General features: G+C 36.9%; 2 protein-coding genes across 3 annotated transcripts; one reads left to right on the forward strand and one right to left on the reverse strand.

The window, feature by feature from the left end:
* On the reverse strand, positions 1-12959 carry C34H12orf60 (chromosome 34 C12orf60 homolog). Of its 2 annotated transcripts, XM_031670647.2 has the most exons (3): positions 12862-12959; positions 8157-8243; positions 1-943 (listed from the first exon to the last, which is right to left on the reverse strand). In XM_031670647.2, exon 3 carries the CDS (start codon positions 917-919, stop codon positions 188-190), a length of 732 nt encoding a protein of 243 aa, XP_031526507.1. In that variant the 5' UTR covers positions 920-943; positions 8157-8243; positions 12862-12959; the 3' UTR covers positions 1-187. The 2 variants fall into 2 exon arrangements, with proteins under 2 accessions (XP_031526507.1, XP_072810871.1); XM_072954770.1 differs by lacking the exon at positions 8157-8243 and having other exon boundaries at positions 12862-12925.
* SMCO3 (single-pass membrane protein with coiled-coil domains 3) lies at positions 9969-11268 on the forward strand. The gene has a single exon (XM_006199889.4). It carries the CDS (start codon positions 10083-10085, stop codon positions 10758-10760), a length of 678 nt encoding a protein of 225 aa, XP_006199951.1. The 5' UTR covers positions 9969-10082; the 3' UTR covers positions 10761-11268.
* Positions 12960-13167: the final 208 nt, after the last annotated feature.

Here is a 13167-nt window from a genome sequence, read left to right on the forward strand (position 1 = left end):
TTTCTTTGCTCATTTTTATTTGAATAAAGCAAAACTTGAGGTAAATGGTTTGCCAGGTGACTACTCTTTGAATTCATGCCCCAACAGACCACATGTCTGGCATCCAAGGTCTTAGAAAGTATTATTTGAAAACGCACAGGATTTGAATCAGTTTTCTGACAAAGTGAGCACTTCTGTCGCCCTCCTACTAATCACTGGCTTTCTTAAACACAGAAAACTTGGCTTCCATAGTTTTTATGGCTTTTTGGAGGGTCTCTAAGATTGGTCCCATAGTTTTGACAACTTGCTCCAACTGATCTGCAGCTGACTTAATTGTGTTCTTGGCATTCTCAGTGTTCAGTGCATCCTGCAACTTGTTCAAGGCATCTATTGTAGTGGCTTTGGATGGACCTGGACTTGGGCTTTTCTCAGATGCGGTGGCATCTGATTGCTCTTTGGTGTCTTTTCTATAGAAGTCATTTAATTGAAGATTCATGATAGGATATTTCATTAAGAGTGAAAGAGAGGACTCCAAACTCTCAAGGACGTTACTACTATTCAGCACAGAGACAAGGGCTGGTGTGTGGATATTCTGGAACATCTCTTTAGCGGACTGCTGCAGCTCCTTTACACCGCTGCTCTTCTCAGCCACAGAGCACACGGCTGCTGCGATCTTAGAACTCAAAGGATCACTCTGCATTTTGTTGTGCTTTGCCTCCACTGCAGACTGCATTTCCTTAAAAATTCTGAGCATCTGTTCAAAGACATCCTTAACGTTACCATCGTCTCTCACAGTCATCAAGGAGATCTGAGTGTTCATACTGCTGTTAAACAATTTGGTGAGTGTATTTGTGAAGGAAGCGAGATCTTGCATGTGAAAGAAGAATGTTTTGGCAGCTTGAACCAGCCTTTCTTTATCCTTTTCTGCCTCTGAAGACATTTCTCCTGCAGAAATGTCTCAGCACTGTAAAACAAGCAGTAAACCAAATGAAAACTAAAAGTATGTCTGTCAATCATAGAGAGATGGAACGTATAATCTAAATATGAGGATAACTCCTATCAAATGGTGGAAAGCTATACAAGCTTTAAAGTAGAAATGATCTTGTCCTTTAATAAAAATAATTAAAATAGAGTAGATTAGGGGTGGTTTATTACATTTAAATTGCATATCAAATATGGTGTGCTGGATCCTGAATTAAATATGCTAATATTTGGAGTGATACCATTCTCAGGTATTACCCTCAGTAACTGTTTAATCTAGTGGAGAAGACTGGATAAAGCATTAAAAAATTACATAGAGGGGCTCTGGTTTCAGTTAAGATAGAGCAACTACACTCCATCTAATCTTTCCTACTGATTACAACTAAAAATTCTAGGTGGAATATGCAAAGTAACTATCAAATAACTCTGAAAGGTGGATAACAGCAGATCGAGGAAGTGCAGCATTCCAAAGGTCAAGACCTTCTAATGTAAACTCCCAAAATGCCTGTCCTGCCTAAAAAATGTTTCTGTACTCTCGTGACAAGTCCACCTCTTCTGCTGTAGAGAGAAATATCAATGTCTCTAACCAATGTTCACGACTTCTTTTTGGTATTTCCTCTAAAATTCTGCTCTGTCAATCATCTCCCCTTTCTCTTGTGCTGTGTACTAAACCGTGTCCTCCAAAAATTTATACGTTGAAGCCCTAACTCTCAATATGACTGTATTTGGAGACAGGGTCTATTAGGAAGTAATTATAGTTAAATGAAATCATAAGGGCAAGGCCTTGATATGGCAGTTTAAGTGTACTTGAAGGAGGAAACACCAGAGAGCTCCCTCATTTGCTCTCTCCACCTTGTGAGGACGCAGCAAGAAAGTCACTGTCTGCAAACCACGAAGGGGTCCCTCTCCAAAAACTAAATGGACTGGTACCTTGGTCTTAGATTTCCCAGCCTCCAGAGCTGTGAGGAAATACATTTCTGTCGTTCAAGCCTCCCTTGACGACAAATACATCTTGTATTCTCCATCTCTCCCTCTTTATTTTTCCTGCTCCTTTAATTACATATATACTCAGTTCCTTACTTGGTTAAAAAAAAAAAAAAGAATAGTTTGACACTGATTTCCCTTCAAGTAATGATTCCATCTCATTCCTTCAATTCTCAGATTTCTCAAGAGAGAAATTCTTTACATCACTGCAATTTATTCTGCCTCTCATTATTTTACCACAGGGCACCAAGAGCATCTAATTATCAAACCTACTGGCCTATTTCCAGGCCCTAACCATCTGGCGTTCTCTGCATTATTTAAAATTGCTGAATACCTCTTCCTACTTCAAAGTCTTCCCCTCCTGAGGCCTCCAGGATGTTGTACAACTCTGGTCCTTCTATATCCTCCCTAAGCATTTATTTATTCAAGCAAGCTTCTCTTCATTATACCACCAGTGTCTCTCCAGTCTCCTAAGCTCTGCAAGGCTGTGTCTTCGACCCTCATTATATTCTACACTTTCTCACTTCAAGATCTCATCTGTCCCCATAACTACAAATGCCATCCGTATGCAGATGACTCCTAAAAGGCACCTTGGTTCTGAATCATCTACCCACTCAATAACCACAGGAATTACTGTTGTTAATATAAGAAGTCCAGCTACCAGTTAGTAAGTTCTCCCCATATATCAGGCCCCATGCCAAGTGTTTTACATTTATTCTCTCATGTAATCCTTGTGACATTCTACAAATGAGGAACTAATACATGACACCAATTTAAAAAACAAGAGAAATTAAATTCCCTTCCCAGGGTTACATGCCTAGTAGGTGGTACTTTGGGCACACAAAATGGGGACTGTCCAATTCTAAAGCCCGTGGTCTTCCCACTAAGTTATACTGAGGCTGATGTGTCTTTGCTATAAAGGAATCACTGAGGATTAGGACAGAATCTAGAGGAAGAAGCCTGGAAACCTGTAACCTAAGCTTTAAGGGAAAGGAGTCAAGTTGGTCTTTAAGGCTTTTATATTGTCAACACAACTCACCAAGATAACAGAGATAGTGATGAAGAGCTGAACGTCCAGCCAAGAAAGAACGCACACACAAACAAAACACCTCTGGCTGAAAATATCTGTATTTACATCTCTTGAGAACCTAAACAGGGTAACCAGCAACATGAGGTACAAATGCAACAGAAGCTAAAGATCTGGAATAGCTGACAAGATGGAAGCCCAAAATCTGAGTGCTTCAATCAAAGAGGCAGCTTCTCTACTGAACTGAATTAGCTCAGTAGGATAGCACTTTTCAACAACAAAAAAAGTCCATTAAAGAACAAAAAATTGAATGTTTTACCACTATATTAGTCTTTCAAATTATATTACTTAATATTATACCAATTTTATATTAATATAGGAAAAGGAAGAATTTGGAGAAGTAAACCATGAACAAACAGCTAATGAACCAGACAGGCAGAGGGACCCAGCAGAGACCAGCAAAGCCTGTAAGTCATCACATTCCATCAGAAACATCCAGATGAAACCAGATGAAAAAGCACTTCAGCAGTGCTCCTAAACAGCACTGGGCCCACTGAACTCAGAGACACAGCAAGGTAAGCAATATGGCTATTTCTATTAGTATTGATATAACACCCTTTTTCCATATTAAAGAGTGTCTGATACACGTCAGACCTGAAACCTAACCATAAACATGATAAAGTAACAAAACAACTTTGTTTTAAGTGAATCCTATGGCATGTTCCTTGTGATCACTTTTCTAAAGACATTCAGAAAGAAGGAAACTAACAGCTTATATAATTAAGTCAGAGGGGAAGATAAAGCAGTAAAGGCCAAATTTAGAAAAGAGTAAGGATGAAGTGACACATGCATGAAAGTGTTTTGTTACATGGATTGTAACATTTCCCTTTATGTGTTTAACATTAATTCAAGCATTCAGTATCTATGAGAGAATGAATGTGCAATCTCATCTTAATGTACAGTGTTTATGCTCCTTCATAAGTTGTATTACATTTAAATATCACTGAACACTTGCTGTGTGTCTCCAAATAGATTATTGTCTTCTTGAAGTCAAGAAACATCGGCTACTTTTTTTTAATGCCTCAAGGCACATGATAGAGGTTTCTCAAGTGAACATTTGATAAGTGCTGATGAGTAACCGTGATATTGTTTTTTGCTTCAAAATATTCTTTTGAAGAATTTGCATCAAAGCATCATGACACAATGATCAAGATTTCTTTTAAATTAAAGGCTAGGTTTTGATTTAAACTAAAGAAGCAGGCTCAGGACTAATTAGTAGCTGTTATCATCCCCTGAAAAGCTTCTGACTTTACCCATATCCTATACTCACACTCCCAAATAAGTGAAGCTTGCATGAAAATGGGACCCAATGTGGATAGTGAGGACAAGTGACATCAGGGAGAAAGGTAAAGCCTGAGACAGCACTAATGATCAAACATCAGAAGCTTGGACAGGGTCATGGGTTTTTTTGTTTTTTGTTTTTTTCCCTTTCTCTCTGTTTTTGTTACTATGTGAAGAGTTCAAACATATGCAGAAGTGGAGACAATAATATAATGAACTCCTATGTACCCCTAACCCAGCTTCAAATATTATCAAAACAAGATTGATCTTCTTTCCTCTATAAACCTACTCCAATCTCCCTTCTAGATTATTTGGAAGCAAATATCAATATAATTTCATCATTAACTTTTTCAGGATGTACTTCCAGAAAGGCAAGAACTCTTCAAACTTTGACCATATGTTTCCCAAATCAACAATATTTAACAGAACTGTCTTTGACTTTGAAATATGCCCAGGATCCTGCTGTAAAAATTTATTTTGATGTTAGTATAAAAGTTTTTGGAATGCATTTGCAATACCTATCAAAAGTAATAAAAAATTTTAATTCCTATTGATTATAGAAATTATACATTTATATAATCTGAATTTCCCCTGGAAATTTATCCTGAGGAAATAATTCAGATAATTGAAGGAAAAAAAAGAACTATGTGTATTAAAACACAAATACTTAAAAGACAAGTTAAAATGCATTGTTAAAAGTTAAAAGATTCAGTATTAAAAGACAGTGAAATGATTAAGGATTTATTAAATTATACTAAAGATATCAGAAATAGTTTATAAAATATGCACATAAGTATGTATATTTTCTATAACCAATAAAATGATTCTAAAACTAGAAATAGGGGAAAGTGTTTAAGTTAATATAAGACAAAAATTTTATTTATACTACCATCACAACTTTGTAAAACTACTGATGCATTTAAAAAAACTCCAGGAAAGAATAACAAAAAAACAATTAAGATGCAGTAGGTTTATGTGTGTTTTTCCATCTATATTTTAAAGTGTTTATATATTATTGCTATTAACTTAAAATACTTCATTTTATCAAATCTTTTAATATCTTCATGGTTATTCTACCATCCATCAAAGCACAATCACATGTCACTTTCTCCATGAAGCCTCCTCTAGTCACCTCAATATTAATTTTTCTCTTTAAATTCTATAGCACTTGACAGTCAATGCATTACTGTCATTTACAACAGTACCCTGGTATATTTGTATTTACACGTGTGGTAATCAACACATTTTTATTTTGTAAGGTGGTTCCTTTTCTGAAAAACTAAAACAACTGTATAGTATTACTAACTAAACCTTAACCTTTAGATACAATCATCAGTGTATTTGCTCTTTAATAATGAATGTTTCCTTCTCATTTCAACAAAATTTAATGAGTTAGGTTCAATAAAAATCCATCTGAAGCTAGACTTTGTTTTCCTTCCAAGTTCCTAAGACAAACTGATCACTGGTATCAGTACTTCCAGATTTGTTTACTTCTTTTTTAGAAACAACAAGTCAAAATGCATGTGGTTTCCAAACTTTGTTTTAGCAACAGAAGTCTCCTCTATAAAATTTTAGGCACCCACAGCCCAAACGCTGCCGCAAAGAAAGCACAGCTGCTTCAGCCAAGGCTGAGTTGAAATTGGCCAGCGGATGACCACGAGCTCCCCCTGCTGGCTAGCAACTCCCCGGCAGGCTGCCCCAGGGCTCGTTAGACCCTATTTCAGGAACCACCACAATAAAACGCTCATATAGCAGCACAAACTCTGCTGTGCAGAAGTGGATGCTAACTGCCCATCACTGACAGGGAGCACTCTCAAGTGATAACAAATAACATAAAAGTTCACATCTGCCATACAAAAGGTGCAGATAATCAGAGCTGGATTAAGCACACCACTGTGACACCTGCTGATGCCAACCTTTAAAAGTCATTTTTTTATATGACTTTAAAGTGATTTTTAAAAGATTAAAATTTAAAGTCAACATTTAAAAGGTCATCCCTGAAAACGTAACAAGGGGAAAGCATACGGCCCAGAACTCCTCTTAGGCACAGTACTATGTATTTTGACATCACTTGAGGCATGCCTACGTAACAACTGTGATTTTTAGGAAGGGCGACTCCAATAGAAGTAAGGCTTTTGTTTTGCTGAGTGAAGCAAGCAACTGAAGCATCAGAACTAAACTGTCACAGGCAACAGTGGAAATGCCACATTTGTCAACTAAGATTTTTCACGTGGTGTATAATCTCTTCTCTAAATACCAAGCACATATTTAGGAGTATCTGTTTGAAAGGGTACAAATTGTTAAGCCTTCCTAGGTGACCAAATGTCTCCACATGGCCCTGGTGTCAATATCATTAAAGTGTGAGTTCTTTAAAATTTGAATTTGCCCAATGCAAGTACCACCTCTAATTCTGTGTGAGATACTGCTATCAATCTGACACTGTAATCTTAAATTTGTCTTAACTAACCAGGTTAGAAATTCCACAAAAGCAGCAACAATGTCTGTTTTATTTCTGTTTGCTCTCCAGAGCCTATCATACTACCTTATAATAGTAAGGACGATTAAATAAATCATCACTGAATTATTAAGTTACTTCCTTCATTGGGCTCTTCAAATTTCACCATTCAAAACATAATTCATTGGTTTCACCTTCAAATCCGACCTCTCCTCCATCTAATTCTCTAGCATTTATCTCACTGTTGCGATGGAAATAATCTTAAACTGTACTCAGTACTGAAGCAGGTATAAGACCTATTTGTATAAGGAAGCCTCCCAGTGCCCTTCCCTGGGGGAAAAAAAAGGCGGCAAAGCTGACTCAGAAAAGTCTTTTTCACTAGATGTGAAAAATAATTCTGAGCACACCAAGATGTCTCTTATTCAAAATTGTTACTGGCACAAAATTATGGATATCTGGAACCTGGAAGGGCATAAAAGTGCATGTGCAGGTGCTTGACTATATAAAGGAAAGAAAAATTACTTCTGTAGCTGAAAATGTATTGTGTCCAATTTCTGGTAAGACTGACCGTTTTTCATCAATTAATTACTACTAGTTTTTCTTTTACAGTCTGTTCAGAGATGTTTCCATGTTTAGTCATAAGATTATTCATAAGATACACAATAACAACATTCTTTAGAAATCAATATTTTTCCATTTTTCCTGCATCTTAACCAGTTTGCTTTCCGTTGTTTTTACATGTCATCTTTGTTAGTCAAAAATTTTTGTGTTGGTCAAACATTTATCTATTGGTTTTAAGCTTATAAAGCTTTCCATAAAGACACCTGAAAATTATCTATTTTCTTCTAGCTATTTTATCATCTGACTTTTTTACGCATGTTACACTGATAACATTTTTTAATTAACTTTTAATCCTCCACAAGCCAGTCCATTATGGAATACTAATTTCAATTATTCTGACACTCTACATTTATTATATGTTAAATCAAATGTATAGAAGGGTCTCCTTCAGGGATCATCTACTCTTGCACCTGTACAATACTGGTTGATATTGTGTTTTTATGGTGTTTTTTTTTGTTTGTTTAGGGAGAGAAAAGTCCTATCATTACTTTTCTTGAAAAAAAAAAAGTTGGCTCACTTATTTAGTCTTTCAGATGTATTTTATGATTCATTTGTTGAGTTGTATCAAAACAATGAATTAACTGGGAAGGAACTGACCACTTGGCAGCATTCAACTTCCTACGAAGGGAGGAGGTTCATCTCCCCATGTGTTTATCTTGAGGCAAATAGACCCACACACTTTTTTCTAAGCTATGCCTTCAGATAATGGCATATGGTAGCTGCAAGAGAAATTTTCCACTTTTTCAGGGTAAGAAAGACTCCTCTCACCTAAATATCTGAATAGGGATGTAGTTGGTGATCTTCTGAATTCAAAATCAGAAACTGGAGTTTTCACTTCATGATAAGATCTGAAAACTAGGAACCAAAAAAGAAAAAAGTTTAAGGTAAAATTTCTAGGAGAAAGAAGAGAAATCAAAGTCCCAATTTGTGGTTATCAAACTGCAGTTTGCAATACAATGGTAAGTTTGGGAAATATTTAATGGACCCTCAACAAACAATTTCTTTAAGGGGAACTGAAATATTTTCTCGTTACTGATTTGTGGAGATTTGTGTCTGTCGTGTGTGAGTGTGTATCCTGTATCGGAATCAAAGGTAAAAATGAATTTCTGTCCATGATGTAATTCATTCCACCAGGGGTACCAGTACATTTTCCCAAATATAAGAGTGTAAATTATGTTCCTAATCCAGTTTTCAAAAATTTCCCCCTTTCCATTTCCATGTTGTATCTTAAGACTTGGAGGATAGGTTATGTTCATGTCTACCTGCTCGAGAGAAAACACCTTCATCCCACGCTTCTAAATGAGATATTTTATGTTCTTTATTTTTGGCAGGGGGAGAGGTTTGTTAATGGAGATACTGGGGAGTGAACCCAGGACCAAGTGCGTGCTGTGCATGTGCTCTACCACTGAGTCTACTCTCCCCTTCATCTCGCGCTTCTGAGGTTCCCCATACCTGGGCTAAGAACCATAGTCCCAGAAAAGATAGGGCCCAAATGAATCAGGATGTTGTTTACTCAAAGAGACAATGTGCCAGACTCCACACAGGTACAAAGGACTCCATTTTCTCCTTCTTTTCTCTCAAGAGTTTAAGCTAGAAATGAAAGCGTCAGGCACAGAGGAAGCCCACTCCAGGTGTGCATTTTGAGGAACATAGCTCTTACTGGTCTCAAAGTTTCACCCCGATTCACTCAGAAGAATATGCCCGCTCCTTCTTTCTCTGAGCCCAAAGTACGAACTCAAGAAGGCTCCTACTTGGCTTATTTTATCCATCCTGTGGTGTACTCTCGCCACCTACTCCTTCATACTTCTGTGAAATGGCATCATCTTCTTTCTGAGGCTAACTCTAGCTTATCTTAATAATGGCCAAGTGCAATGTAGGCGATTCTAAATAATTTAATTTTTAAGTTTGCTTTTAAGCTTTGCAAATGGAGAGCCAGAGAGACAGTCATAATGGCCCTGGCCCTTCCACCATGCCCACTGCCTCCCCAAGTGAGATTTTAATCCAAGGAATCTTGAACATACACTTTTATCACAAAGATTTTTTTTAAAGATTCTAATGTTGTATGTGTTGCCTCTGGATGTCCCTTAGGTTTAGAGAGCAAATAATTTGCCTGTAAAAATACAGTTTTTTGATTGTTGTAAATTAAGATAAGAGAGTATATAAATAAAATTAGGTATTATTGCCCTGTAAACTTGGATATCTTAATATTCTTCTGGTCCTACTAATTTAACTCCAAATATTAGAAAAATCAATCTGGTATATCTATTCAATGTGGTGACTAGGAGCTGGGGAAATAAAGGAGCACTGGTAATCAAGAACCAACCGTTTCAAACTGTGGTCTGTTTCAAACATGTTAGTAAATATTACTTGGAAATAATCACGTTTATTAATAATCAGATGCTTGATAAACACAAATATTTCCTATCTGGGATTTCCCCCACCGCAAAATCTAGTGCCTTAATTAATGTATCAATAGGTTGTATTTTGTTACCCTATTTTCATACATTGACTCCAAGTTTCAAAAAAATTGTTTCGAAAAACCCATTGAGTTTTCTGAGAAAGTCCTTACATAGCATACTACTTTGCCATTCATAAAGTAAGACTTCCTGGTCAAATCTATGCACACAGCAGATATTTTTTCAAGATTTTTAGTAAAGATTTACTGTTGTACTTTTCAGAGATCATTTGTGAAATATGGCTCAGAGTGACCTCCTCTACCCAGAGAACCCAAGAAGGAGGCAAGAAGTACACCGTCTTCACCAGGAGCTCCTGGATTGCTTATCTGACAGCTTCTATGCCACCAATAAGCTGACTGGGGTTCTAAATATGCACTTAGGGTGCAGGCTGGCCTCCATTGAAATGAAAAGAGATGGGACCATCAAAGAGAACTGTGATATCATCATCCAAGCCATAATGAAAATCCAGAAAGAATTGCAAAAGGTTGATGAAGCACTGAAAGATAAACTAGAGCCAACCCTTTATAGAAAACTTCAGGATATCAAGGAAAGAGAAACGGAGAAAATTGCAATAGTACAAAAGGTTATTTCAGTCATCCTGGGAGAAGCTACTTCTGCTGCCAGTGCAGTGGCTGTTAAACTTGTGGGCTCAAACATTGCAACTGGCATAATTAACAAGTTGGTCACTGTGCTAGCTCAAATTGGTGCTTCTCTTCTTGGCAGCATAGGAGTGGCTGTTCTTGGCCTAGGCATAGATATGATCTTCCGTGCCATCCTGGGAGCAGTGGAGAAAACACAGCTTCAAGCAGCCATCAAAAGTTATGAGAAGCATCTGGTAGAATTCAAGTCAGCTTCAGAAAAATATCATCATGCCATTACTGAGGTCACCAACACAGTGGAACACCAAATGAAATAAACAGCCACTTTAACAGACACTGGAGTATTTTTCTGCTTTTCTCTCAATAATAGTGTTCTGCTTCTTTGATTAAGTTCACTTTCCATAAGCTTCCAACAAAGACATAAACAAAGTAAACAACTCAGAAAGAGGAATTGGAGATGCTAAAACTAGATGACTCTTGAGAGTCTTCTACCAACAATGAACGCCTGGATCCTGGTCCAGTTGATGCTGGACCCTGCGAGTAAAAGTTACATCCCAGGATGTCTTCTCAATGAGCTTGACAAATCAACATTATGGTGAACGCTACTGTAGAGCAGCAGGTGTAGGGGTTATCTTTTCCTTTTCTAATTCCCAGTCAAAAATCCTTAAAATTTACATTGAATGCAGACTTTCATTTTTACCATTAGCTTCAGGCATCATTTAGTTCTAAGGGGACATACTTAGTAACTTCTGCCTACATAAAAACGCTAAGCCTTCGAATGGAATAGAAATACTACCATAATTTTGACCATCAGTTTAAATTCAACTTTCTGTAAACTGGAATAGACTAAAATATGATTTGTAACATTATGTCAATAATGAAAGGAGCCAATAGTTTTGTAGACTTCTAAGTACACAGTGAAATCTGGGTGGCTCTTTAAAAGATAAAAGTTAAAATTATAAAAGATAAAAGTTGTTTCTATAATTGCAATCAATCCTGACTAACTGTGGTGTGATGATTAAGTACCACTCAAATGAATATTTGAACCACTCTAGAACATTTAAAAAGAAGAAGTAAATCCCAGGTATATATAAAATGCTTTTAAGATTCAGGAGAGGAACTTGCTACTCTCTTAAGAATCTGTCCTTTAAAAGAAAGTTGTAATTTATTACTTTATGAGTTTTCAGAAAATGGAAATTTTATTTCCAACACTAGCAGAAAAGAGGAAGCTTCCCTTCCTCTATGCAACTTCAGGTGGTCCATTTTACTAATTACCTCATTTCAGAAAAATCACAAGGCTATGGAAGCCAAATGGTTCAGTTGAATTTCTGCAGTTGTGTGTTTTCTAAACCCTTCACCAATAATTCCCCATTGAGACTCATGAGTTCTGCTTACAAAATTACTTTAAAAGTTACTGATGCAAGAACATATTTGTTATAGTTGATTCTTGCACCAAGTACAAGAAATATCTTGAAAATTTAAAAACCCAACATATCTCAAAAATGAAAAAGCTAGATGAAATAGTATAGTTTCTCAAACGTCCTCTTCATTTTCCTTCTATCAGTTTTTTTAACTAGTTGCAAAACATCACAATTTTGTTCACCTCCAAAATTAAATCTCAGTTTCTTTTATGTTAATTAGCTGATTTATACACGTATATCTTGTTATTGCTCTTCTGGGACTCAAAATTCAGTCTAAGATCAAATCAAGAGTTCTCTAAAACAAAGGTTGATTTAGGTAAGGGACCAATCTTACAGGTTAAGTGCTTACTTAAAAATTCTCTAAAAATTAATGTTATCTCCGTCAATACTTTGGAATACTTAAAAATGATAGTAAGAACTGATCTATATCTAACACTTTCCTGTAAGGGATACTCAGATTAAGATCACAAATAACCAAGCGTGTCCTTAGATTTTTTTTTTTAAGTATTTCAATTTACCTTTCAGGGGAAAATATGAGGAGTCTTAGATAAAGAGCAGATAAAAAAAGAAAGGACGAAGATTTGGCCTAAGAAAATAACCCCCTTTGTATAGGGACATCGTAAAGGACTTTTGGCGGGTGAAGACCAGAGGGAAGAGAGCCAAAATACACCAACTTAATCACTATTAAATTTAAAACTGTACACGCATCCCCACATTTTCTCTTTAAAAAACTAATCCTGTAGATTAGCAATCTGGGACTAATACAGGTACTGATTTGCTCAGGTCTACAAACGCTCCATGTGTGTAAAAACTATTGACTTCCAGGCGCACACCAAGGTTGCGAAGTGCATTAAGCAAGTGTTATTCTGGGACTCGTTTTCAAACAGAAACTCCCAAAACGTCGCACTCGCTTATGTCATTAAAAAAAAAAAGAAAAGAAAAAAAGAAAGAAAGAAACTACAAAAACACAACTCCAGCTGACAGAAACTGCACTTACACATGCCCAGTAGGAATCGGCCGACTTCGGGCGGCGCAACGAATGCAGCTACCGGAAATTAGGTCAGAATGCCTCCGGCCCGAGAGGTAGACCAGTCGTCTCATCAGCCAATCATATATCCCACCCGCTCCACTTTCTTACTTCTATTGGTCTACAAACATGTCAATCAACATGGAGCCTCCGTATTGCGTGATGGAGGCCGGCTTTTAGGCGATAACCAACCAATGCGGTACTGTATTGGAGCGGAAGAGACTCTGGCCCCGCAGTTCTTGGCTACTCTCTATGGTTCCAGGGCGAAGAAACGCG

This window comes from Vicugna pacos, chromosome 34, assembly GCF_048564905.1.
Source record: "Vicugna pacos chromosome 34, VicPac4, whole genome shotgun sequence".
NCBI classification, from domain to species: domain Eukaryota; kingdom Metazoa; phylum Chordata; class Mammalia; order Artiodactyla; family Camelidae; genus Vicugna; species Vicugna pacos.

Coding starts and splice junctions, on each gene's coding strand:
- SMCO3 (XM_006199889.4), top strand. CDS start 10,083: ATGGCTCAGAGTGACCTCCTCTACCCAGAGAACCCAAGAAGGAGGCAA.
- C34H12orf60 (XM_031670647.2), bottom strand. CDS start 919: ATGTCTTCAGAGGCAGAAAAGGATAAAGAAAGGCTGGTTCAAGCTGCC.